This window comes from Rhinopithecus bieti, unplaced genomic scaffold, assembly GCF_001698545.2.
Source record: "Rhinopithecus bieti isolate Rb0 unplaced genomic scaffold, ASM169854v2 scaffold_1012, whole genome shotgun sequence".
Lineage (NCBI taxonomy): Eukaryota > Metazoa > Chordata > Mammalia > Primates > Cercopithecidae > Rhinopithecus > Rhinopithecus bieti.
The window spans coordinates 2,146,055-2,172,270 of NW_016803312.1; the positions used below are offsets into that span (position 1 = coordinate 2,146,055).

General features: G+C 44.9%; 1 protein-coding gene across 10 annotated transcripts in view; it reads left to right on the forward strand.

Moving 5' to 3' along the window:
- FRMD4A (FERM domain containing 4A) overlaps positions 1–26,216 on the forward strand; it is a 367,189-nt gene that overhangs the window by 145,689 nt on the left and 195,284 nt on the right. For all 10 annotated transcript variants that reach the window (XM_017874498.1, XM_017874473.1, XM_017874468.1 and 7 more), the window contains exon 2: positions 5,358–5,423. In XM_017874498.1, coding sequence (XP_017729987.1) covers positions 5,358–5,423 — 66 coding nt within the window. The remainder of the gene's footprint in view (positions 1–5,357; positions 5,424–26,216) is intronic.

The following is a 26,216-nucleotide window of genomic DNA, read 5'->3' on the forward strand; positions in this document are numbered from 1 at the left end:
AAAAAAAAAAAAAAGTAACATGTTAAGTCATAATTGGATGAGGTGGAGTGGGCTAAACCACCCAGAAGCCTAATACTGTTGCATATTTTTGTTTTTGCCTCTTAATCCCTGTCCACGTGCATGACAATTAGGATACATATCATTTTTTTTTTTTTTTTTTTTGAGACAGAGTCTCACTCTGTCACCCAGGCTGGAATACAGTGGTGCAATCTTGGCTCACTGCAACCTCCACCTCCTGGGTTCAAGCAATTCTCGTGCCTCAGCCTCCCGAGTAGCTGGGACTACAGGCGTGTGCCACCATGCCTGGCTAATTTGTGTGTGTGTGTGTATTTTTAGTAGAGACGGGGTTTTGCCATGTTGCCTAGGTTGGTCTCTAACTGCTGAGCTCAGGTAATCCACCTGCCTCGGCCTCCCAAAGGGCTAGGATTACAGGCGTGAGCCACCGCGCCGGGCCAGGATACATATCAATGATAGTCTGCTGTGGTCACTGAAGCTAGTATCATAAATATGTTTACATGTTTCTGCACAGTCTTCATGTCAGAGTGTACCTTAGCAGCAAAGTTGGATAGATTGGGGCAGACACTTCACTTTCAAAATAACACTTTTTCATATTTCCTTTAGAATCACAGGGCACTTGGCAGGCCTCTGCGTGGGCTAGAATTGTATTGTAGCAAGGCAATTGGTTGTTGGAATGGTCGCCAGTTGACGTCTATGAGAAGCCTTGTTCTCTAAAGGATTTCCTTTGAGGGTGATGCCAGGGCTCCAGTAGTGTCTGAACAGCTGGAAATGAAAAAAATAAAACAAAACAAAACAAGGGAAAGCAGCATTATTTCAGAATTGTTAGTATTGAAAAGAAAATTTCAGTGTACCTGGCAAGTCAGACAAAGCTACAGATGTCAATTCTTTGTACACACCCAGAATGGTGAAGCTTTTCTTTTTTTTTTTTTTTTACTATTTTTTTTTTATTATTATACTTTAAGTTCTAGGGTACTGTGCATAACGTGCAGGTTTGTTACATATGTATACTTGTGCCATGTTGGTGTGCTGCACCCATCAACTCGTCAGCACCCATCAATTCATCATTTATATCATGTATAACTCCCCAATGCAATCCCTCCCTCCTCCCCCCTCCCCATGATAGGCCCCAGTGTTTCTGAACTGATGATAAGAACAAGATACTCTAACCTTACTTGAGTATGGAACAACAGGCAGGTGCTCGCTTTTGAAAAATAAACCACAGCAGTGCTGTCAAAAGAAAGTTGTACCTTCAAAAACATGATGATTCAAAGGTGAGTCTGTTTAGACACTTCTCTGTGCTGTTTACAGAGACATTTTGCTTTCTACAGGGAGGCGTTAAAATATGGAGTATGTTTGTAAATTTCCCAGGAATGACTGTTGGGAAGAGGAAAGAAATTGGAAGACCTAGGGTGGATACTAACATCATGATACATAGTTACTTTCTTAAATTGCTGAGCAGATAAGGTGAGATTGTATGTTTTATGTAATGAGGATTATTTTGTTCAGATGAAAATGAGAACCTCAGGGAAGACCTTTAAGTGTGAGTGTGAACTTTGTGAGCTTGGAAATATTTCGAGAAAATGGTACACTTCATCTTCTTTATTACTGCGATTAAAACTTTATTTGATCCAATAATGTCTTTCAGATACCAGTTTGTTTTCATAAAATTTATTAGACTGTGATTAAGTAACTCAAGAGCGTGTTTACACCCTTAATCTTTTATGCTAAAATGAAGCTCAAAACTGTTTTATAGATGCAGGAAACAAACAGCATTTCTTCCTTAAAACTCTCCCCTATTCTCAGTCCAGACTTTTCTCAAATCTATGACTAAAGTTTTAAAAGAATTGCACCTAACTTTCTGGATGTGATACCATTTTCCTTCTTAAAACTTTTAGTCTATTAACCTTAGGTTCTTTCTAATGAGAACTGAATCAGTGTAGCTCGAAAACTTTATCTAAAGTACCTGTGCAATTGCTATTATCTGCCCGATTGAAACTTGAAATTAACATTTCTGGTGTACTTTTTTGAAGAAGGAATCATTTATACATGTTGGTATAGCAGCACCTATTTCAGTCTAATTTAAAATTGTAATGGCTTTCATTGAACTTAGGGAATGATTGAAAGGAAGCTGATGGATTTTTAAAAATTAAGTCAATCAGTGAAGATGCTTACTCTGTGCAAGGTTGATGGATTCTAATAGGACTTGAGCCCGTTTTCCCGCTAAGGCAATTAACACCTGCAGTTAAGCGTTCAACAGGTGAATAAAGACTTTGCATAGACCCATCAAATGTCCACTGTGGCCTGCTTTGACTTATATGTGCAGAATGGCAAGGCTTTGGATTGAAGTTTTACCTCTGTTTTTAATCTGTTCATTGGAGGGCTTATGAATATATGAAACTTTTCTAAATTTTTCTCAGAGCTGGGAGCTGCTGAGTAATTGTTGTAACTCAGAATCAAGAGATGTTGAGATGAGCCCCCATGTAAGCAGGACATGCTGTGTTGAGTTAGATCCCAAAACAAGGGAAACCTGACTTGATGGGAATATGGGATGACTTCTTTAGAGGAGGGAATAAGATAATTTTCTCATAGGATTTCATGACAGCTTTGGATATGTTGGCAATGAGTGAATAATCCCTGTTGAACCAGAAGAAAAGAGATTGTCTTTTTTTGTTATTTATTTAATCTTGCCCTGCCTGCAAATACATTGGGGGTTAGGGCTTCAACATGTGAATTTTAGGGGAACACAATCCAGTCCATAACTCCCAGTCTCCAGGCGCTGAGGGTCAAGGAGAGGGTCATGAAGGACGCAGGGCGGCTGGCCACTGGGTGGGACTGAGCGGTGAGTGCAGTAGGCACCCTCGGCCTGCGACTGTGCTGCCACCTGCTTCCACTTGCAGAGACGCTCATTCTCGTCAGGATAGCAGCTCCAGACCTAACAGGCCTTGAGGAATATCAGGGTTATTTTTAGCCTGGAGAGTTGGTACGTCCCGTGGCGCATGAGAGAAACGAGACTGTTCTGTAGTCCCAGTTACTCAGGAGGCTGAGGTGGGAGTATCGCTTGAGTCTAGGAAGTGGAGGTTACAGTGGGTTGAGATTGCATCACTGCACCCCAGCCTGGACAACAGAGCAACATCCTGTCTAAAAAAAAATTAAATTAAAATAAGAGCTCCCTTAGGGCCAGGCACTGTGCTAAGTGTGTAAAGGCAAGACTGTGTCTCATCTGAGACTGTCTTTTTTATCTTTCCTGGAGGAAAGGTTTATGCGAAGGACCCTCGTGGCTGGACAAGGAGACAAGGCCAGGATCTGCTCATGCGCATCCTTTCTTTAGATCTGCTTAAAGTGGCCAGTTAGCTGGGGAAAAGAACTTGTATTTAGTGGGGACTATAGAGTCATATAAAATAGGCGTTGAGTTCTCTAAAGGATTTCCTCTAAAGAAATACAAGGAAGGAAACTTACGTGTCATCTGGTCCAGACAGTCGTGTTGGAGCTATTTCATACTAGCCTGTAAGAGCCAATTGCTGCATTTTCAGGAATGCAGGGTGCCAATTGTAAAGCATAGCCATTGTTAAAATGAAGTTCTATACACAGGCTTAAACACATGGCATTAACAAACAAAGGTAATAAAAATCTATCCCGGCCGGGCGCAGTGGCTCACGCCTGTAATCCCAGCACTTTGGGAGGCCGAGGCGGGCGGATCACGAGGTCAGGAGATCGAGACCATCCTGGCAAACATGGTGAAACCCCGTCTCTATTAAAAATACAAAAAATGAGCCGGGCGTGGTGGCAGGCTCCTGTAGTCCCAGCTACTCGGGAGGCTGAGGCAGGAGAATGGCGTGAACCCGGGAGGCGGAGCTTGCAGTGAACCGAGATTGTGCCACTGCACTCTAGCCTGGGCGACAGAGTGAGACTCCATCTCAAAAAAACAAAAACAAAAAAAACAAAAAAACTATCCCTTCCTAATTGTTTTTATGGCACTTACCTGTTTTCTATGAGCTGAGGTTATGTTTGTCTATTGTATCTGTATGTTGGAATTCCCAGCAGTGTTGTCATGACAGTAGCTTGAAATCGACATGGTGAAGGTATTTAGAGTGCAGCAAGACAATTTATGGTTAGAACGGTCACCAGCTGACATCCATGAGAAACCTTGTGCTTCAAAGGATTTCCTTTGAGGGTGATGCCAGGCTCCAGCAAATGCTACAAATCAGGCTTTTGCCTTCCAGAAAGCCAGGTGTTAAACATTCACCAGTACCCCACTGGACTCTCGGCCCATTTATTTTTGTATATGAGACAGGGGCATGGAGATGAACGGTGACTTGTCTGGAGTCCTGCAGCCCCTTGTAACCAGCAGGACCAAGACTAGACTTGGGTCTCCCAGGCTTTCTGTTAGGCCACTCAGAGATTTCAGTCCTGAAAGGCACAAGGGACAGGGGTTGGATTTGCCTGTGGGCTCTTGTCTCCAGTGCTTTTCTATTATTGGTGACAGCACTGTAGGGAATCAGGTCATACACAAGAAGGGGGCTGATTAACTAACACAGAAATCAAATTCATTACCAGGTGGGTGGTCATCTGCTTTCTGGATACCAGCAAGTGAGATAAATGAAGAGGAGGCAGAGATTGGATTCTGAGATCCGTCCCTAATGCATGCGGGTACAATTATTGAAAGGAAGACTAAGTAAAGAATGAACAACACCTACCACCCCTGAGAATATGTTATATATGTATTTGCTAGTTTGTTTTACATCTCCCTCATTAGAATATAAGCTTCATGAGGATGGGAACTTTGTCTCTTATGCCGCAGTACACCTAGCTCCCAGAAAAGTGCCTGGCTGTGCTCAATAGATATTTTCTTCTTTTTTTTTTTTTTTTTTTTTTTTGAGATGGAGTTTCGCTCTTGTTGCCCCAGCTGGAGTGCAGTGGCATGATCTCAGCTCACTGCAACCTCCACCTCCTGTGTTCAAGCAATTCTCCTGCCTCAGCCTCCCGAGTAGCTAGGACTACAGGTGCCCACCACCACACCCGGCTAATTTTGTATTTTTAGTAGAGACAGGGTTTCTCTGTGTCGGTCAGGCTGGTCTCAAACTCCCAACCTCAGGTGATCCACCCACCTCGGCTTCCCAAAGCACTGGGATTACAGGCATGAGCCAACGCACCCGACCTCAATAGATATTTTGGAATGATTGAATGAACTGATATTTCCAATTCCTGGCATTATACAGTGCCGACTCCCATAGGAAGTTTTGTCCAGAGGAATATGCCTAGCAGAGCGCAGCGTCGGCAACCCTCTAACCCTTTGTCTGGCTGCTAGATTCTCAGTGATTACCATTTCTCTTCCCTCTTAGATGACGGAGGGCCGCCGATGTCAAGTACATCTTCTTGATGACAGGAAGCTGGAACTCCTAGTACAGGTAAATCACTTTTGGTCAATTTTCTGAGTTTCTTTGGCAACTGATGTGGTTTCAGACCTTGATCCAGCAGGGGATGAAGAGGGATATGGTAAACTGTTTTTAAATCTCTGTCTGTTAATATCTGTGAGAGAATGACTAGGACACACCAGGGTGTTTTGTGTGTGTGCTATTTTGGTTGTGTCTGTACACCAGCCTGAGGCATCCAAGGCCGGATGTGCATCTAGCCTATTGTTACAAATTTCTAGAAAAGGAAATTCCACAATGCCATTAGCTATTCTTTCTGCCTGGAAGGAGTTAACTACAATGTAACCTAAATAGCTCTTGCTGTAACTAAAATTGATTTAGTCTTCCTTGCTCAGAGGGAATAGAAAAGTTTTGGCTCTTTTTGTTTTTTTGTTTTGTTTTGTTGTGAGACAGTGTCTCACTCTTGTTGCCCAGGCTGAAGTGCAGTGGCGCGATCTTGGCTCACGGCAACCTCCGCCTCCCAGGTTCAAGTGATTCTCCTGCCTCAGCCTCCCAAGTAGCTGGGATTACAGGCATATGCGACCATGCCCTGCTAATTTTTTGTATTTTTAGTTGAGATGGGGTTTCTCCATGCTGGTCAGGCTGGTCTTGAACTCCTGACATCAGGTGATCTGCCCACCTCGACCTCCCAAAGTGCTGGGATTATACACGTGAGCCACCGTGCCTGGCCTAAAGATTTGTTCTTTTCTTTTCTTTTCCAGTTGAGATTAAAGAGGAACAATCTCTGTCCTCTTTCTAAGTGCTAAGCAACCCCCCTTCTTACCCTATCCCATGGGTTGACATTGGCATCACTTGTGAGCATCTGGAGAAACTGAGATGCAGGAAATCAATCAATTAATTCCAACCAAGAACACATCAGTGTCAGCAAAGTTGAAGAAGTAATTGGAATCATACACCCTCGTCTTTTTCAACTTGTTCTTAAACAGACCATTGTTTGACCCAAAGCTCTAAAGAGTGATGTCTCCAGCTCTGACTTAAAAAGTTTACCATTCCAGATCTGTTGTTCAAGGCCAATTTTTATTACATTTGCTTGCTGTTTATTCTTAGATGTCTATCTCCGGGTCCTAGGGCATTGTGTCTCACTCTCTATCACATTTAGCTGTGAAGGAGCTGCAGTTTATCAGTGGGTTGAGAGGATGCCACCTGCTCATGGGGGAAGTGATGATACTTCAAAGGGGAAATTCACATGTAGACACTTTTGTCTCGTGTTGCCTTGTACATGCTGCTTGGAATTGAAAGTGTTCAAACTGCAGACTTTGAGTTAATACTTTTAATAGGATTCAAATGATAAAGACTTTATAAATGCAATATAGGAAACAGAAAATAGGAAAAAGGCTCATAAGCACATAACACTAATAATTCAAGTGCTGTTCTCATTTTGGTGGATTTCTTTCCAGCATTTTTCATATTTATATTTCTTATATGACTGTAATCATACAAGAAGTGTGTATGTATAACTGCATATCTTATTTTTCCACTTACCATTGTCTTTCACTCACATTTTCTAAGTGACTGTAAATTGTCATTTTCGGAAACAGCTGCATAAGTTCTAGAAATTGATATACAATTATTATCTAATCATGTCCCCATTTGAGTATATTTAAGGGATTTTTAAAAAAAAATTTCCCACTATTACAAATAAATGCTGTGATTAACGTATCCCTATATACAGGGTTCTCCTGCATTTTGGATTATGGCTGTTTTAGGCTCGATTCCATGGCCTAAAGTCATTAAAAGTCAAATTTGTGGTTTGAATTTGGAAGAGTGAGGCAATAAAGGGAAACCATCAAATTGAGTGAGATCTCACTAATTAGCAGAATCGTTAACTGAGAAACATTGGAAGCTTCCAATTGCCAAGCGTCAGTGTGAAGAGTTTATAGGCGAGTGGTCTGGTGTATTTGACATGCTTTTCCTGAATCGAAGCTTGGAGGTTTAGAAAGAAGCCACCTTCTGGGATAGGAAATGAGACCTCAAATGGCAGTTCAAAAACTATCTCTTGGCCAGCCTGTTTTGAGAAAGAAATAGATTTAATTACTGATGTGCGCAGTTTGGGAACAGTTACCCTCAACCCTATAAAATCAAGAAAATGTTGAATTAGGCAAACGAGAGAAGTTCATGTTTTTCCCACCACTTTATAGAACAGACTTCCCGTGTTACCCTCTCTTCCTGGAACACGCTCCTTCCCACACCCCCACATCCTGGACCTGGCTGGTGTGTCTTAGGTCTTTACTTCACAACTTGGAAGATACCCCCCACCAATGCTTTCCCTGACCCCCTCCGACTAGTTTGTCTTGAGTTTCTTTCTTATGACACGGCCACACCTCACTGTCATTGGTTGTGTACTTGTAACCACTTCCTGGAGCCCCCGACAGTTTGAGGGCTAGGTCTGTGTCTGCATCATGGTGTATCCCCAGTACCTAGCCCAGGGTCAGGCACGTAGTGAAACTAAATAAAGACTTGTTGAGTGAAAGAATGGATAAACCCTAAGATGACTTGGCACTACTTTCCCCAAAGACTTCTTGCCAGAGTACCAGTTGCGTCACAGGGAATGTAGCTTCATGCACACACACACACACACACACACACCTGTCTATCTGTAGATACACACACTATCTATACATTGAGAGATATACACACTGCCTGTACATAGATGCACACACTATTTGGCTAGGTATTGATAGTATGTGTATCTATGTATAGATAGATAGATAGATAGATAGATAGATAGATAGATAGATAGATAGTGTTCATGTGTGTTAAGCTAAATACATATATATATTTATATTTATATATATGGAAAGATTCTAAATTTATTCACAGAATGGGCTTTAGCAAAACTTGGAGAAACAACATTAAAACTAGTGAATGAAAGGCAGCTTAAATCTATCACTCTTTTTTTCTCCTTTGCAAAATTCTGTTGCCTGGGACTCTATCTGTTGGGCGGCATCCTCTCTAAAGGGAATCTGGATTCTCTAGCTCTTCTGGACCCAGCTCTAAGTTTTTAATAAAACATTTAACCTAAACTCTTTCATATTTTACATTCAGAGAGTGGTAGCCTTCAGGTTCACTTATACTTTAGTCATCACAATATATTAAACACTGAGACCGATATTGTTAAGAATAATTGCAGAATATTTGTAGTAAGCCTTAGACAAAACAATGCCTTTCCTGATCTTTTGACCTGGAACTGTAGGGGGAAGGGATGGGTGGAAAAGACACTTAGATTGACCTGACAAGGTTTGTAACATGGCAAGTCAGGTTTAGAGCAAGTGTTTCTCTCCCCCAGATAAGTAAGTGGGTTTGCATGAGGGTGACTGACTGAAAGATATTAATAAGATGGAGCGGATGGGGGAGGTTAGTTTTTAGCCACTGTGAGGATAGGAGGCTCATCAAAGGCTCCACCTCAGATCTTCAGAAGCAGGGGAGCTTCTATGGCATCAATGTTGGGCAAGAAAGCTGATGGCATCCAAACCGACTCCCCAATTGCCTCTTGCCAGGAGGATGCGGTAGCAGACAACCACACAGATAATTTCAGGCAGCACTGTAAACTCAGCCACTCCAAGCATAATATTTCCCTCATCTGGGTTGCAGAGAAAAAAATGACTGTCATCCTAATGTTTCATGCTTATTCTATACAGCGTTTTGAAATTACCAAGTGAAATCTGTGCTTCCAAATCCTCTGTTGCTCTGAGAATATCACACGTTACTCACAGGAGGGGAGGGCAGTCAGGAGTGACATACTAGGAATTAATATTCGAGAGGCTCATCCCTAAATCCACAGGCAATTTCCTGACACCCACATCTTTACCAGGTAGCTCCTTAAGTCCTGAAATTCCACTTAAAAGCAGCTGGAAGATGACGTGAGCATTTATCCACAGAGCATGCCTGCAGCCTTGGCTGTGGACACTTGCAGGTTGCATAGACAGATTGCCCTCCAGTTCAGCCCGCAGAGAGCATCTTCTGCTCTGTCTTCCAAAATTGTTTCCACCAGTTGGAAATGTACTTTTAAAAAAGCCTTCATCAGGCCAGATGCGGCGACTCACACCTGTAATCCCAGCACTTTCAGAGGCCAACGAGAGTGGATCACTTGAGGTCAGGGGTTCGAGATCAGCCTGGCCAACATGGTGAAACCCCGCCTCTACTAAAAATACAAAAAAAAATTAGCTCGGTATGGTGGTGTACGCCTGTAATCCCAGCTCCTCAGGAAGATGAGGTAGGACAATCACTTGAACCTGGGAGGCGGAGGTTGCAGTGAGCCGAGATCACACCACTGCACACCAGCCTGGACAACAGAGCAAGACTTTGTCTCAAAAAGAAAAAAAGCCTTCATCAAAATGAGAGGAGACATCCTCATCTCAGTCTTGGAGCTGCCTCTTCTGGAGGATACTATAGCCAGATATGGGGGGCAGAGCATGTTTTATGGTCAGCCGAACTCTCCAAGTCTCGTTGTCATATCCTTGCTACTCGACAATTATTTTCTTCATTTATTTTCTGACCCGAATGTGTATTTGGGGGAGCATTTTGACAGCAGAGAAAGGGAAGTGTGCTTTCGCCATAGTGAGAATGATTTAAGTAAGAATTTCCGAACAGTGAGAGTCGCTAGATGGGGTACAGGAAGCCGTTAGTAGGAAAAATTCTGGACTCTTTCTCTTGACCTTCATAAAAATAGAGTGGATTTTCACTAGAATGGAATGGCTGAGGTGTGGCCCTTCCTTATTTGGTTCACTTGAGGCTTGTGAGACTGTAGATATCCTGTCTCACAGGGAGCCAGCCCAACGCCAGAAAAACTGACGTGACCTTCTACTGCTAGGCAGCCTTCGTTTCAGTGCTTCTTCCCATCACTTTAGATGAGTGGTTGGCTGAATTTCTTCCCCACCCCCACTCATCTTTTTTTTTTTTTCTTTTTTGAGACAGAGTCTTGCTCTATCACCCAGTCTGGAGTGCAGTGGTGCAGTCTTGGCTCACTGCAACCTCCGCTTCCTGGGTTCAAATGATTCTCCTGTCTCAGCCTCCCGAGTAGCTGGGACTATAGGCCTGCACCACCACGCCCGGCTAATATTGTATTTTTCAGTAGAGACAGGGTTTCGCCATGTTGACCAGGCTGGTCTCGAATTCCTGACCTCAGGTGACCTACCCACTGCAGCCTCCTGCAAAGTGCTGAGATTACAGGCATGAGCGAACTGTACCTGGCCCCCACTTTTTTTTGAGGCAGGGTCTCACTCCATCAACCAGGCTGTGGTGCAGTGGCGCAATTACAGCTCACTGCAGCCTCAACCTTCTGAGCTCAAGTGATCCTCCCAACTCAGCCTCTCCAGTAGCTGGGGCTGACAGATGTGCATTACCACGCCCTGCTAATTTTTTAAATTTTTAGAGAGACAGGGCCTCCCTGTGCGGCCCAGGCTGGTCTCCAACTCCAGAGCCCAAGTGATCCTCCTGCCGTAGTCCTTCTGAAAGTGTTAAGAGGGCAGGCGTGAGCCACAGCCACCGCGCCCTACCCTTCTTCCCTTTAATGATGGAGCTTTATACATAGGAGTCCTCTCCATCCCCTCAATTCTGCCACAGTGAACCTCACACCTTGCTTTCTCTAGGGGATGTGCCCCATGGTGTGCGTCTCCTTTCCAAGTTCCAAGCTGCCCTAGGATTTCCACATCTCTCCCCTCTGACCCAGTCCCTTAGTGGCCATTGGCAAGACATTTACAACTGTCCACTGTGTGCAAACAGAGGCACAAAGTGTCTCTATGATTCTGAGAAGTGGAGCAAATTGTGACTAGTCCGTGTTTTCTAAGGTAATTAAAGATAGCAGTTAGATTATTGCCATGTATTACACAGGGCTCATAATCTTGAGAAAGCAACCAAGACAGAAGCATTTAGAAAGATCTAAGCTGCACCTTGTGGTACAGTAGCCACCAGCTACATGTGACCATTGAGCAAAATGCTGCCAGTGCAAATTGAGATGTGTGCAAGCATAAATCACACGCCAGCTGTGAGCAAGTATAAATCACATGCCGACTTGTGAAGACTTCCTGTGAAACTTAAGTAAAATGTCTTGTAAATGATTTTTGCCTTGGTGAGTCCATGTTAAAATAATATTTTGAATATATTAAGATAAAATAAATATATAATAAAATAAATTTCACCTTTTAACCTTTTAAATATGGCTAAAAAGTTAAAATCCTGGCCAGGTGTGGTGGCTCACGCCTGTAATCCCAGCACTTTGGGAGGCTGAGGAGGGCAGATCATGAGGTTGGAAGATCAAGACCATCCTGGCCAACATGGTGAAATTTTTTGTACCAAAATACAAAAAATTAACTGGGTATGGTGGCGTGTGGCTATAGTCCCAGCTACTCAGGAGGCTGAGGCAGGGGAATCGTTTGAATCCAGGAAGTGGAAGTTGCAGTGAGTCGAGATCATGCCACTGGACTCCAGCCTGGCACCAGAGCAAGACTCCATCTTAAAAAAAAAAAATTTAATATCTTATATTGGGCTCACTTTTGTGGCTCACGTTGTATTTTTTTTTGGATGGCTATTTCTAGAGCAGCAGGCCCAAACCTTTTGGGCACTAGGGACTGGTTTCATGAATGACAATTTTTCCACAGACGGGGTGTAGGGGTGATTTCAGAATGATTCAAATATATTACATTTATTGTGTGCTTTATTTCCATGATTACCACATTATGACATATAATGAGATAATTCTACAGCTCACCACAATGTCAAATCAGTGGGAGCCCTGAGCTTGTTTTCCTGCAACTACATGATCCCACCTGTGAGTGATTGGAGACGGTGACAGAGCATCAGGCATTAGAATCTTTTTTTTTTTTTTAAATATTTGAGACGGAGTCTTGCTTTGTCACCAGTCTGGAGTACAGTGGTACAATCTCAGCTTACTGCAACCTTTGCCTCCTGGGTTCAAGTGATTCTCCTGCCTCAGCCTCCTGAGTGGCTGGGATTACAGGCATGCGCCACCACATGCCTGACTAATTTTTGTATTTTTAGTAGAGACGGGGTTTCACCATGTTGGCCAGGATGGTCTTGATCTCCTGATCTCATGATCCACCCGCCTTGGCCTCCCAAAGTGCTGGGATTACAGGCGTGAGCCACTGCACCTGGCCTAGATTCTTATAAGGAGTGTGCAACCTAGATCCTTTACATGCACAGTTCACAGTAGGGTTTGCACTCCTGTAAGAATCTAATGCTGCTGCTGATCTGACAGGAGGCGGGGCTCAGGCAGTAATGCAAGCAGTGGTGAGAGGTTATAAATACAGCTGAAACTTCTCTCACGGCTCATCTCCTGCTGTGTGGCCCCATTCCTGACAGGCCATAGACTGGTATCAGTCCATGGCCCAGGGGTTGGGGATTCCTGCTATAGAAGACAGAAAACAATTTAAGCTAGAGAAAATATTATGAAGGCAATAGAATTATTTGGGGTTACCCAGATATAATACTGGATGTTTGGCACAATAACGACTATGTTTTACAATTCTTTTTCTTTTCCTTTTCTTTCTTTTGTTTTGTTTTGTTTTGTTTTGTTTTGTGACAGAGCCTCGCTCTGTCGCCCAGGCTGGAGTGCAGTGGCGTGCTCTCGGCTCACTGCAGCCTCCGGGTTCAAGTGATTCTCCCACCTCAGCCTCCAGAGTTGCTGGGATTACAGGCACCTGCCATCATGCCTGGCTAATTTTTGTGTTTTTGTAGAGATGAGGTTTCAGTGTGTTGGCCAGGCTTCTCTTAAACTCCTGTTCTCAGGTGATCCACCCGCCTTGGCATCCCAAAGTGCTGGAATTGCAGGCGTGAGCCACTACACCTGGCCTACAATTCTTTGTAGAATTTATATGGAGCATATCTTATTTAATCCTCCCAGTAACTGTGTAAAGTAGGTGCCAAGGAAACAGACATTCGGAAAGATTAAATAACTTGCTCAAGGTCACATAGCTAGTTAAGTATATGTAGCTTGAGCGTAGATCCTCTGACAGTATAGCCCATTCTCTTTTCACTGCACCGTAACCACTATATGTAACAAAAACCCGAGACATGATCTATTAGTAGTTCACCTGGAACATGGCTGCTCCACCAGCCCCTGACACCAGAGCCATAAACGATGGCAACTAAAGACTTCGAACCTTATCTCAGGTCTGCAACTGAAGATGGGCTTACTCAGGTCATTTCATTCCTTGAAACTCAGTATCTAACCTATCTGGGAAAGTCTGAAACATGTGACACATTGTCATGAAGGACTTCTGTGTCATGCATAAGCCTCGGGCTAGCAGGTGCGGAAGAAACTTCCACAACAGTGGATGAAATAGTGGTTGCCTTCCTGTCACTTTCCTCTGTCTGACAGTGATGCGGGTGATATCCCGTCTCAAAGGTCAAGTACATTAATATGGGCTGTCAGTAAAATAGCATTGAGGGCAAGTAAATAGCCTGGCTATTATGGTCTAGAAAAAAAACATGTATGACTTTTTAAAAATCTAGAACTGTAATAGTGCTACCTAAAATAGATGAATAAACTTGGGTTCTCTCCTTTTTTTGAGATGGAGTCTCGCTCTGTCACTGAGGCTGGGGTACAGTGGTGTGATCTCGGCTTACTTGACTTATTGTAACCTCTGCCTCCTGGATTCAAGCGATTCTTTTGCCTCAGCCTCCTGGGTTCAAGTGATTCTCCTGCCTCAGCCTCCTGAGTAGCTGCGATTACAGGTGCCTGCCACCACACCCAGTTTATTATTTTTATTTTTAGTAGAGGCAGGATTTCACCATGTTGGCCAGGCTGATCTTGATCTCCTGACCTCAGGTGATCCACCCACCTCGGCCTCCCAAAGTGCTAGGATTACAGGCATGAGCCACCGCGCCAGGCCTAAACTTGGATTCTCAATGCACAGGTGCACACCCATGTTTATATTCACCCTCATAGACCAGCCTTAGCAACTTCTGTGGTTAATGATATTCTTCTGCAAAAATGCAAGAGATGGTCAGGTGCTGTGGCTCATGCCTGTAATCCCAACACTTTGGGAGGCTGAGGCGGGTGGGTCACCTGAGGTCGGGAGTTCGAGACCAGCCTGACGAACTGTGAAAGCCCATGTCTACTAAAAATACAAAATTAGCTGGGCATGGTGGTGCATGCCTGTAATTCCAGCTACTCAGGAGGCTGAGGCAGGAGAATCGCTTGAACCTGGGAGATGGAGGTTGCAGTGAGCCAAGATTGCACCATTGTACTCTAGGCTGGGCAACAAGAGCGAAACTCCTTCTCAAAAAAAGAAAAAATGCAAGAGATTGTTTTCTACCAAGTAAAGCAGGAATCCCCCCAAAGTGCATGTTGCCAAGCAGAGAATACAGAGTTGATTCCATATCTTCCCAACTGAGCAGTGTGGGCAGGTGGGCTCATGTGGTCTGCCTGCTGGGCCATCTACTAAGGCGTGCTCCAGGTCTGCCATCTGCTCCTGTCTGGTCTGAATCCACCAGGAGTTACTGTCACAGCCAAGGGCTGGGAAGGCATATGCAGAAGCTGGGAGCAGACGGAGGGACTTGGTGTTATGAACCTTCTGTCCGGGACCTCCCAGGCCACCAGGCCACCTCCTGAAACAAGAGCCAAAGGGGTTCAGGCAGCCCCACTTTGGGCTGACCTCACACCTCGCTGTGATCGCATCATCATTTATTAGGCTTCTCTCTGCAAAGCTGGGCACTTCACCAAATGAGCAAAACAGATGTCTTCCCAGCCCCCGGGGGTGGCTGATAATATTTAACATTTGAAAAGCACATGGTGAAGAAAGACGTGTTCAGATATAGAGCACAGACAGATAATGCAATGGTAAATCTATTTGTAATCAAAAACGCATTGGGTGATGGATGTAGAGGAATAAGAAATAGTCCATAAAATATACTCTTGGGAAGCACAAGCAGGTAAGTTGTTTCCCCCTTGGTGAGGAGGGAGGAGACACGATCCATCTTCCTTCTTCAGCCAAGGCCTTTGTGGGAAAGTTGTTGAGCTCTCTTTTTGCGCTGGTTAGAACAAAGGGGAATTCCAGTCTCACTGAGAGGCTATGAGAGAGGGCTAAGCATCAGGATACAGCAGATCGATGCAATCATCTAGGGAACCCCCCGCCCCATACACACACACACACACACACACACACACACACGTGCTGGTTGAGGACAGGAGAAGAGACCATCCCCATCTTCCCAGCCTAATGGGTCCATGCTGATGGTTGCCTGGCAACACCCCTTCTTTGCACCGCTGCCCCCATCCCCCTTCTTCCTGGACCACCTCCATGTCTGTGTCGCCTTGTCCCTTTGATGCCAATTTTAACCTGTTGTAAAATGTATTCATTGGAACCATTTGAAATTGCCAATATTTGGCAGACTTTGTCCTACTAAGAGGACAGCTTCATGTGGCTCAAAGCAAATGTGAAGAGAGAGAGAAAAAAAGGGAGGGAAGACTTAGCCTTCCAAAACATTGCAGGGGGTTGTTCGTTTTACTACTGAGTTATATTTTTCTGTAATATCTTTACAAAATCCTTTCCACATCTTCCCTATGGCAGCCCCATAGGAGACTGTGCAGATGGGAGTCTCAGGATAGGACATTAAACTACATGCTCCTAGTTTCTGTCTCTCTGCTAAAGGGGGATAAGAAGGGATTGGGGAGATTAAAACAAACTCAACTTACAATGCAGTTCAGCAAAATGCAAACAATTGTATTTACAGGGGAAAGGCACACACGTGAGCACACACCTCTATGTAGAGTATAAGGATGGGGTAACAGGGACCCGAGGGATAACAAATCTGTGGTTGTCATCATTTTTATTAATCCATAACTTACAGTTTGATTTTGGGCACATTGCTTAATTCAAGTACTTGCTTGTTTGGTAAATATTTATTATTTGTCTACCACTGTGCTACACAGATCTAAGCATCCCTTTATTTGGGTTAAGAGTTCCTGTCTAGAGGTGGCCAATGATTATTTTGGTTGCAGAACTTTTTACAAGTCCAGGAGTGGCTGCTGCTTCCGTGTCCTAAAATGGGCTGAGTGTTATTCCTCAGCTCTGCTGTGCCTTGGACGGCTTCCCTTCTCTACACATCCCACCCACTGGACCCTGTCCTTTCTTGTAAGGGGATCCAGGAGGACACGAGGAGGCAGATTTACTCATCTGGCAGCCTCTGCTGCAGCTTGTCCCATCCAGTGGAAGGGAGGAAGGGAGGGAAGAAGGGAAAGAGGGAGGGAGCCCCTCCCCTGAGACAGAAGCGCAGCCTGGCCAGGTATCCCTGGTGGTGCAGGGAGGAAGCCAACGGTCGGGGAAAATCTCAGCTGCTCTGTATTTTTCTCTGAGTCTTCTACCCCAGCGGGCCTTCCCTATAGCCCTTGAATCTCTGTTTCTGGCGTCCTGGCTTGCCCAACACAGAGCTGAGAGTTCAGCTGTCAAAGCCATGTGGAAGATTTCCATATCTTGCCAGAGCCCCTGTCCCGCCCCTGCGACCGCCCGCTAGGTCTTTGTGACTGAACACCTCGGTGGCAGCCCCAGCACCTCATGGCAACTGAAGCCCGTCATTCCCACTCCTCCTTCAGTATGGGTCATCTTGTTCTTGCACCTGCTTTGAAAGCAAGCCCACAATTCTCCAAATCGGCCTGGCTTTAGGAGCCAGGCAGTTTTTCTTCTGTGCCCCTCAATGACATCCTTAAGTCTTGCCTGTTTTTTCCCTGGCAAGGGAACAACTTTCCTTCTCCTCTCCAATACTTACCCCAGTGTAGACATTTGCCACCCTGGCCTCAGCGTCCTCTGTGTGCCGTTTGTCACCAGAGCAGCCCCTTACCGCCCTGCCTAGTTCCATGTTCCTGGCCATCCCCATTTGTCCTATATGACACAACCAGATTATCCATCCTTCCAGGGTCCTTCGTGACTTACCCCTGCTCAGGAGCCGTCAACAGCCCATCCTATTGAATTGCTCTGCTTGGCTCTCGAGTTCTTGCATGATATGACTGCGAGCTGTTTACGAGAGACAGTATATCAGAGAGGTGAGGAGTACAGTTGTGCCCAAACCACCTACTCTCTGGGCAGGCCCTATGTCATTACAGTTGCCACACTCTGCCCAGCAGAGCTGGGGCCTTGAACTTTACAATTGCAGGGAGTTGTGTCTGTAGTAATGGACAGAAGCCACCATGTGACCCTACTATATAGTCTTGTAGACCAACGATTCTCAAACTTTTTGCTGCAAAATTCTTTGTCCAACATGAGCACATGGAGAGGGTCTGAACCCCATCACCTTGCCCCCCAAGCTCACTGAGAGGGAGGCTCTGGAAGGGTATCAGCAGACTCCTATGGGTTTGCAAATCTCTGCTTTAGGTAGAAACCAGATGATAGAAAAGGTAAGCATCCTTTATGCTAATAAGCAAACACGTTCCTGAAAAGTTCAATGTATTAGTTGGTACAAAAGTAATTGCATTAAAAGTAATGGCAAAAACCACAATTACTTTGTCACCAACCTGATAGATTGAGCCTGAATTTTATACACCATATTTCAAACGCTTTGGGAAATTATATAGCTTAGTGATTAAACATCACATTAGCTAATTGAACACCTGTTTCTGTACGAGACTCTGTTCTAAGCATTTAATATGTGCCGAGTCATGTTTTCAGCCCTACAACTCTATGAGGTAGGTAACTGTTATTATTCCCATTTTTCAGATGAGGACATTGGGGCACAGAGAAGTTAAATAACTTATTCAGAGTTGCACAGCAAATGGGAGAGAGCTGATTCAAAACCAGGCCACCTGGCTGCGGAGGACCAGCAGGTTCCAGCACGCTGAGAGCACAGGCTCTGGGGCCATTTGGGCTCACTTCAAAACCTGCCTCTGATGCCAGGCAGCTTCGTGACCTTGGCCATTTGCACAACCTCCTCAACCTTCAGCTTCTTCATCTGCAAACGGAGGACACTGGCTGCCTCCGGTCTTCCTGTTCTAATTTTCTCTGTAAATTGAAACTAGTACCTGCCTCATAGACTTGTGATTAGGGTTAAATTCACTAGAACATCTGAAGTGCCCCCAAGACTGTCTGGCACAGCACGGGCATCTCTTAGGCTAGGATCAGAGGCCTCGGCCAGACCGCTTAGTAGCTATGGTAACCCAGGCAAGTCACTGGCCTTTGCTACCTCGTGTGTAAAGTGGGAACGTTAACTACCTTGGATTTTGAGGAAAGCATTTAGGAGACTATTAAGTGCTCCATAATTTATGGTGCTATTATCCCTAATAATTTGGTCTTCCATACGGTTTAGTGCAAGGCTTCATGGAGTATTCATAGAGTTCAGTATCAGTTCACTTGACAAGTGATGGGTTGACAGTCCATCAGAAAATGTCTTAACTGCCCGACCTTCCAGATTTCCAACACGTCATCCCCCGATCTTTTCATGAACACTGGTGATTACTGCTCATCCCTCCAACGCCATATATAACTCACATGTCAAGGTCATAGGATGACAGGCAGAATATATATGCACATGTATTCATACTGAGTTCAGATTACCATCTAAATGAGTGGACTAGGTTTTGTGCTCCAATGATGTCAAATCACTCATTGTTCTTGGGGATAAAATAGAAAACATGATTTCAATGATTGCGTCCCAGTATCATATAAATGATCCCATCCTTAATGCTTCACATTAAAATGATACTGAAGCACAATTATATCCAAATGGATCATATTGGCTTTGATCTGTGGGAAGGTACATACTGAAGGCATACTTTATCCCTTATCAACAAGACAGTGATTGGTCTTTCCAGTCCATTGCTCACAAACGAAATTGCCACAAGTTCATGTATTAACTGTTGCTTCCCAATAGGGGCTGTATCCTTCCTAGAGATTGCAGTGTGTGATTTTGTAGTGCACGGTGGGACACATGTTTAGGGGCATTCAAGCATATTCTGGTCAACTCTGCAAGGCTCAGAAGAGCATGCAACTAGCAGGGCCTGCTGGAATCCCAGTGATCTTTGACCATTCCCTGGAGAACCACTTTCTCCAGGAAATGCCTAAGTGCCACTTCAAACTGACCAAGAATTTCTTTCTTTTAGGGAAAAGGATTTAAAAATATCACATGCAGTCCTTTTAGGGTAGCAGTAGATCAGTAAATACAATGATTCTTAAATTTTAAGTTGTCGATAGATCTTAAGATATGTTACTACAATAAAATGAGCCGGATGTTGGTATTATCAAAATTCTTCATCAGCCTTCCTTTACTTTGTCCCTTCTTCTTCTTAAAATAGTGTCAATCTTTTATAAATAACAAGAAATATCAATAGACCAATATATACGTATTTCATACAAAGGTATTTTAAAACTGTAGTAATTCTCCAAAAGGATAATGACCTCAGTACTCCATTTCATTTAACCACAGACGAGTAACAGAGTTAGAGAAGTGTGGGTAAATCACTGACTTTGACCCACTTTTTGGAGGTTAATAACATATAAACCAATGACTGCTGTGATGTCTAAAGCCTTCAATGTTAAGTTTAGTGGGTCTATCAACCACACACACTTACATATTCACACACACACATGCATACACACTCACATACATATACTCATGTACACACATACACATGCGCAAACATGCACACACTTGCGTACACACTCACACATTCATATAACACACACACACACACACTCCTACATTAAATATATAAATCTTACAAAGATTTCTAAACCCTTAGCCTTTAGTCAACTACAGTATTCTCACCAAATTACATTCATGAGCAAGAAAAAAAATGATACTCTTTCCACACAGTTTCACTTTAATTGATGGAATTAAATGCAGTTAATTTGAGGTAAGTTCTAGAGGCTTCTTGACTTGTGTCCTCTCTGCAGGGAGTGGTTACACGGGTCTTGGGATGCCCCAGCAGCCCAGGCACCACCTCCTTGCACGATAATGTTCAAAAGCAGTAAAGGGGCTGGACGCAGTGGCTCATGCCTGTAATCCCAGCACTTTGGGAGGCCGAGACGGGCGGATCACGAGGTCAGGAGATCGAGACCATCCTGGCTAACACGGTGAAACCCCGTCTCTACTAAAATACAAAAAACTAGCCGGGCGCGGTGGCGGGCGCCTGTAGTCCCAGCTACTCGGAGGCTGAGGCGGGAGAATGGCGGGAACCCGGGAGGCGGAGCTTGCAGTGAGCCGAGATCGCGCCACTGCACTCCAGCCTGGGCGACAGAGCGAGACCCCGTCTCAAAAAAAAAAAAAAAAAAAAAAAAAAAATTAGCCAGGCATGGTGGTGGCCGCCTCTAATTCCAGCCGTTCAGGAATCTGAAGCAGGAGAGTTGCTTGAACCCGGGAGGTGGAGGTTGCAGTAAGCCAAGATCATGCCGCTGAACTCCAGCCTGGGTGACAGAGCGAGACTCCATCTCCAAAACAAAAGCAGAAAAGGGAGTTTCTCCCCATCATGACTCTTTTTATCATAGAGGAAATTGCTCCCCAGATGTCCCTCCCTACTCCTCGATTCCGGACTCCACCCCAGACTACAGCTGGTCCATATTATTCCCATGTCTGAAGCAGTCACTCACACTCACCCAGGGAACAGAATCAAGGTGACTGATTGAAATCAGCGGTTCTCAAAGTGTGTTCCTAGACAAACAGCCTCAGCATCACTTGGAATGTGGAAATGCAAGTTCCCAGTCGGCACCCCGAATACACAGAGTCGGAGTCTGGGAGTGGGTCCCCGCGATGGAGCCAGAATCCAATGCAGCGCAGGCTGTCTGGAGCCCGCATACTTGGTACTGCGCGGTGGATTAAGGCTGTAGCAATTGAACAGAGAGGACAGTGCAGATTGTACACCTTTCTGGAGCTTACCTCCGAGGCTCCCAGGTAGAGGCAGCGTGGTGCAGCGGTTCCCAGACTTTTTGATTTCAGGGACCAGAAAATGTACAGATAAAAGGCAGGTGGGGTTGCCATCATTTTTTGTATTTGCCAAGTCAGTATATGAAAAAATATTATCATCTACTTTAGCCTTCGTTTACATGATAAGAAAACCATACCAAAAGGATATGAAATCAGAATAAAGGGCTGTCTTTTATTTTATTTTATTTTCATTTTCAGAGACAGGGTTTTGCTCTGTCACCCAGGCTAGAGTGCAGTGGCACAATCACAGCCCACTGCAGCCTTGAATAAGGACAGTCTTTTAAATAAGACACATTTAGCTTTATTGAAAGTTTACGTAACATTTATCCTATTTTTCTCATTTCGCCACCAACCAATGGAAAATGTGCCAGCTCTTAAGAGCCACCAGTGTGGCAAAAGCTCACACTTTGGGCAAAGTCAGATACGGTTTGAATTCTGTCTGTCTCTTCTCTTGTAGATGGTCTGTGGCCTTGGGAAATGTCTTTACCTTTATGAACCTCAGCTTTCTCGTTACTAAAATGGGAATTATAAATAACTACCTTGCAGGATTTGGGTGAGATTTAGAGATAAGGAAACCAAGCACCTGATCTCTGGAAGATGGCTGTCCCATCAGTGGTGGCTGGGACCATCAGAAGACTGGCTCAGTGTTATTGACGGGGCTCATGAACAAATTCAGTGTTATTGACGGGGCTCATGAACAAATGAATGGCTACCAGAGACAAAAGTTCATGATCTGTTTCCTCATTTATTTGGGACAAAAGGGACAGCTGGACTATTTTTAAGTAAACCCAAGTGTATGGACTAGATGACACCCAGAAGACAGGAAGAAGAGCGTAGAAATGGATCACAAAGTTACCAAATTGTTCTTGGGATAATTGTTTGGATTCCTAAAGTTCAACCAACCTTGCGGGTTTGTTGACCCCAAACACTTCTGCCTTGAAGTGTTTGGAATCATTCAAAAATGATTCCAGCTGCATAATAGCCTCTCTGGGACTGACAGACAAGGTATTGCAGTGTTACATGCTGAGTGGGTGGGCAAGAGGAAGGATAGTTGTAATATTGCAAGGCAATTCTGGCCCTAACCACCTGGAGTTAATGCAGACTTCACAGGTTTAAGAGCACAGTCCCCAACAAGATAGCTCTCACTGTGTATGCCAGCTACAAGATTGGGGGTCCCCCGACTACCTTTACTTTGACCAACCAGCTGCAAATGTGAGGGTTCCTGTGACCTCCTCCAGCTCAATAATTTGTTAGAATGACTCACCAGAACTCAGGAAAGTGCCATACTCGTGATAAAGGTTTTATTATAAAGGAGGCTAGCCAGGACCCACCAAATGAGGAGACATATCGGATAAGGCCTGGGAGGGTCCCACATGCAGAGCATCTGTGCTGTCTCCTCATGGAGTTACAGTCCAACACTCTCCTGGCACATTGATTCTTTTCACCAATGAAAAGACTCCACTGAACCTCAGGATCCTGAGTTTTTATTGGGATTTCATTATGTAGGCTTGATTGACTGAATCCTTGGCCATGTGATTGGACCCAATCTTCAGTCTCCTTCTCCTCCCTAGAGGTTAAGAGGTCAAGCTGGTCACACATGGCTCAAAGCCCAGTGTATAATCACATGTTTGGTCTTTCTGCTGATCCGTCCCCATTTCAAGTCATTCTCATTAGCGTAAACTCAGGGGGTGATCCAAAGGGCTCGTGAATAACACAGATAATCCTTTTACTCAGGAAATTCCAAGGATTTCCTGTCTCCCTCCTTGAAATCAGGGACAAAAGCCAATCAAATGATTTATTTTAAAATAGTAGCTAATGATGCAGGCATCCAGAGTCTTAAACCTTGGCCTGAGATTGTTGAAACAAGATGAAAGTTAATGTATGAAGTCTCTACTGCTCCCGAGCGTGAACTGTAACATTAGACCACTTTTTAATTTCATCTCTTTACTTACTTATTTAGATGGGGGTCTCACTCTGTCACCCAAGCTGGAATGCAATGGCATGATCACAGCTCACTGCAGGCTCAACCTCCCGGGATCCAGCCATCCTCCCACCTCAGCCTCCCTAGGAGCTTGGACTGCAGACATGCACCACCATGCCTGGCTAACTTTTTGTTTTCTGTAGAAACAAGGTCTCACTGTGTTGCTCAGACTGGTCTCGAACTCTTGGCTCAAGTGATCCTCCCGCCTTCGTCTCCCAAAGTGCTGGGATTATAGGCATGAGCCACTGCACCTGGCCCTAGACCACCTTTTTTTTTTTTTTTGAGACAGAGTCTGACTCTTTTTGCCCAGGCTGGAGTGCACTGGTATAATCTGAGCTCACTGCAACCTCCGCCTCCTGGGTTCAAGCGATTCCCATGACTCAACCTTCCTAGTAGCTGGGATTACAGGCATGTGCCACCACACCAGCTAATTTTCATATTTTTAGTAGAGACGGGCTGGTTTTGAACTCCTGACTTCAAGTGATCCACCCACCTCAGCCTCCCAAAGTGCTGGGACTGCAGACGTGAGCCACCACATATGGTCCTTAGACCACTTTTTAACTATCATCATTTTTTTTTTTTTAAGACAGAGTCTGGGTCTGTCTCCCAGGCTGGAGTGCAGTGGCGCCATCTCGGCTCACTGCAAGCTCCGCCTCCCAGGTTCACGCCATTCTCCTGCCTCAGCCTCCCAAGTAGCTGGGACTACAGGCACCCACCACCATGCCTGGCTAATTTTTTGTATTTTTAGTAGAGATGGGATTTCACTGTGTTAGCCAGGATGGTCTCGATCTCCTGACCTCGTGATCCGCCCTCCTCGGTCTCCCAAAGTGCTGGGAATTACAGGCATGAGCCACCGCGCCAGGCCAACTATCACCATATTAGGCAGCTCCTGCTGCCAGAACAAAATCCCATAGCCTGGGTGGCTTAAACACCAACATTTATTCCTCACAGTTCTTGAGGCTAGAAGTCCAGGATCAGAGTCTCAGCAGGTTTGGTGTCTCCTGAGACCTCTCTCCTTGGCTTGCAGATATCCGCCTTTTCCCTGTGTCCTCACTTGACCTTTCCTCTGTGCTGAAGTATCCCTGGTTCTCTTCTTCTTCCCAGAAGGACCCAGCCCCACCTATATGACATCAGGTAACCTGAATATCCTCCCAAAGGTCCTGTCTCCAAATGCAGCACATTCTGAGGTGTGCTGGGGGTTAGGACTTTAGGAATGAATTTTAGGAAGGCACTTAGTTCAGTCCCTAACAGTGACCTTGAACAAATGACCTCTTTAAGCAATTGTGAGGTATTAAGGCAGCAATGTGTGCAAAGCCACCCACCACAGAGCATCCTGAGACAGCCATGGGCCTCACTGCATCATTTTTATAAGGACACACTGTGCTGCCTGGGATGAGCCTCTGCTTTCTGCACCTGGTAAGTCCGTGCTTCACAGGAATGGTCTGCTCTGCTCTTTTTCTGAAGACAGCAGGCTCAGCGTTTCTCCAGGGGAAGTCAGGCCTCTGACTGGGGCGGCACATGCCAGCTCAGACCTGAGTCATCACTCTGATGTTAGGAGTCCACTCTTCCCAATCTCAAGCGCTGTGGGACATGGCTAGTGGCTCAAGGCCCCCTTCCTTTCCTGAACCAGGAGCCTGTATGCTGTGAGCTATGATGTGGGCCTGGTTTGCTGAGCCTGGAGCCAGTGTCTTTCACATGACCGTGTGACAATCTGGAAAAGGCCGTGTGTCTTAAGCTGTCAGTGTTGTACAAGCTTAAAGGAGAAAGAAAACAGGAGGACACCAATGGTACCCAAAGCCAACTTAACTGGAGTCTCAGCGAAAACCTTAGGACTTTACAACTACATCTACAGATGCCCTCTGCATTCGTCTGGTGCACATTTTATGGAGGAATCCCATTGGCAGAGATGACCACAGAGGAGGGTCACTCAGAAAGCATTTTCTCAAAAACTATAATTTCCTTAGTCTCCTATTCAGGTGGATGATTAAGTAAATGGTGATTTTCCCAAAATGCCTTTAGAAATAGTGAGTCTGGCTGGATGTGGTGGCTCACACCTGTAATTCTAGAACTTTGGGAGGCCAAGGTGGGAGGATTGCTGAAGGCCAAGAATTCAAGAGCAGCCTGGGCAGCACAGCAAGACCCCATCTCTAAAAAACGAACAAATAAAAATTTTAATTAGCTAGGTGTGGCGGCGTGCACCTGTAGTCCCAGCTACTAAGAAGACTGAGGTGGGAGGATCACTTGAGCTCAAGAGTTCAAGGCTGTAGTAAACCAAGATCCACCACTGTACTCCAGCCTGAATGACGGAGCAAAACCCTATCTCTAAAAAAAAAAAAAGGAAATTATTTTTCCAGCCAAGCCCTAAAGTTATATTAATCATTGCATTTGTCTTAATCATAATTGGATGGTTTTTATTCAATGTCCTGGTTAAGGGCAGTATTTTAGACTGCATAATAAAGAACACAGGCAACGTCCCCATCTCTCAGGAACTTATAGTCTAAGGACCATGTTGTAAGGTATGTAGCAAACAAAACAGAGGCAGGCACTGTGGCTCCCGCCTGTAATCTCAGCACTTTGGGAGGTTGAGGCGGGCATTATCACTTGAGGTTAGAAGTTTGAGACCAGCCTGGCCAACATGGTGAAACCCCATCTCTACTGAAAATACAAAAATTAGCTGGGTATGGTGGCACATGCCTGTAATCTCAGCTACTTGGGAGGCTGAGGCACCAGAATTGCTTGAACCCATGAGGCAGAGGTTGCAGCAAGGCAAGATCGTGCCACTGCACTCCAGCCTGGGCAACAGAGCGAGACTCAGTCTCAAAAAAAAAGGGGGGGGGGAAGAAAACAGAACAGAAAGGAAGCAATGCAACTGAGAAGCAGGGCAGCAAGAGATGAGTTTACAAAAGGAGATCGTAAATGGC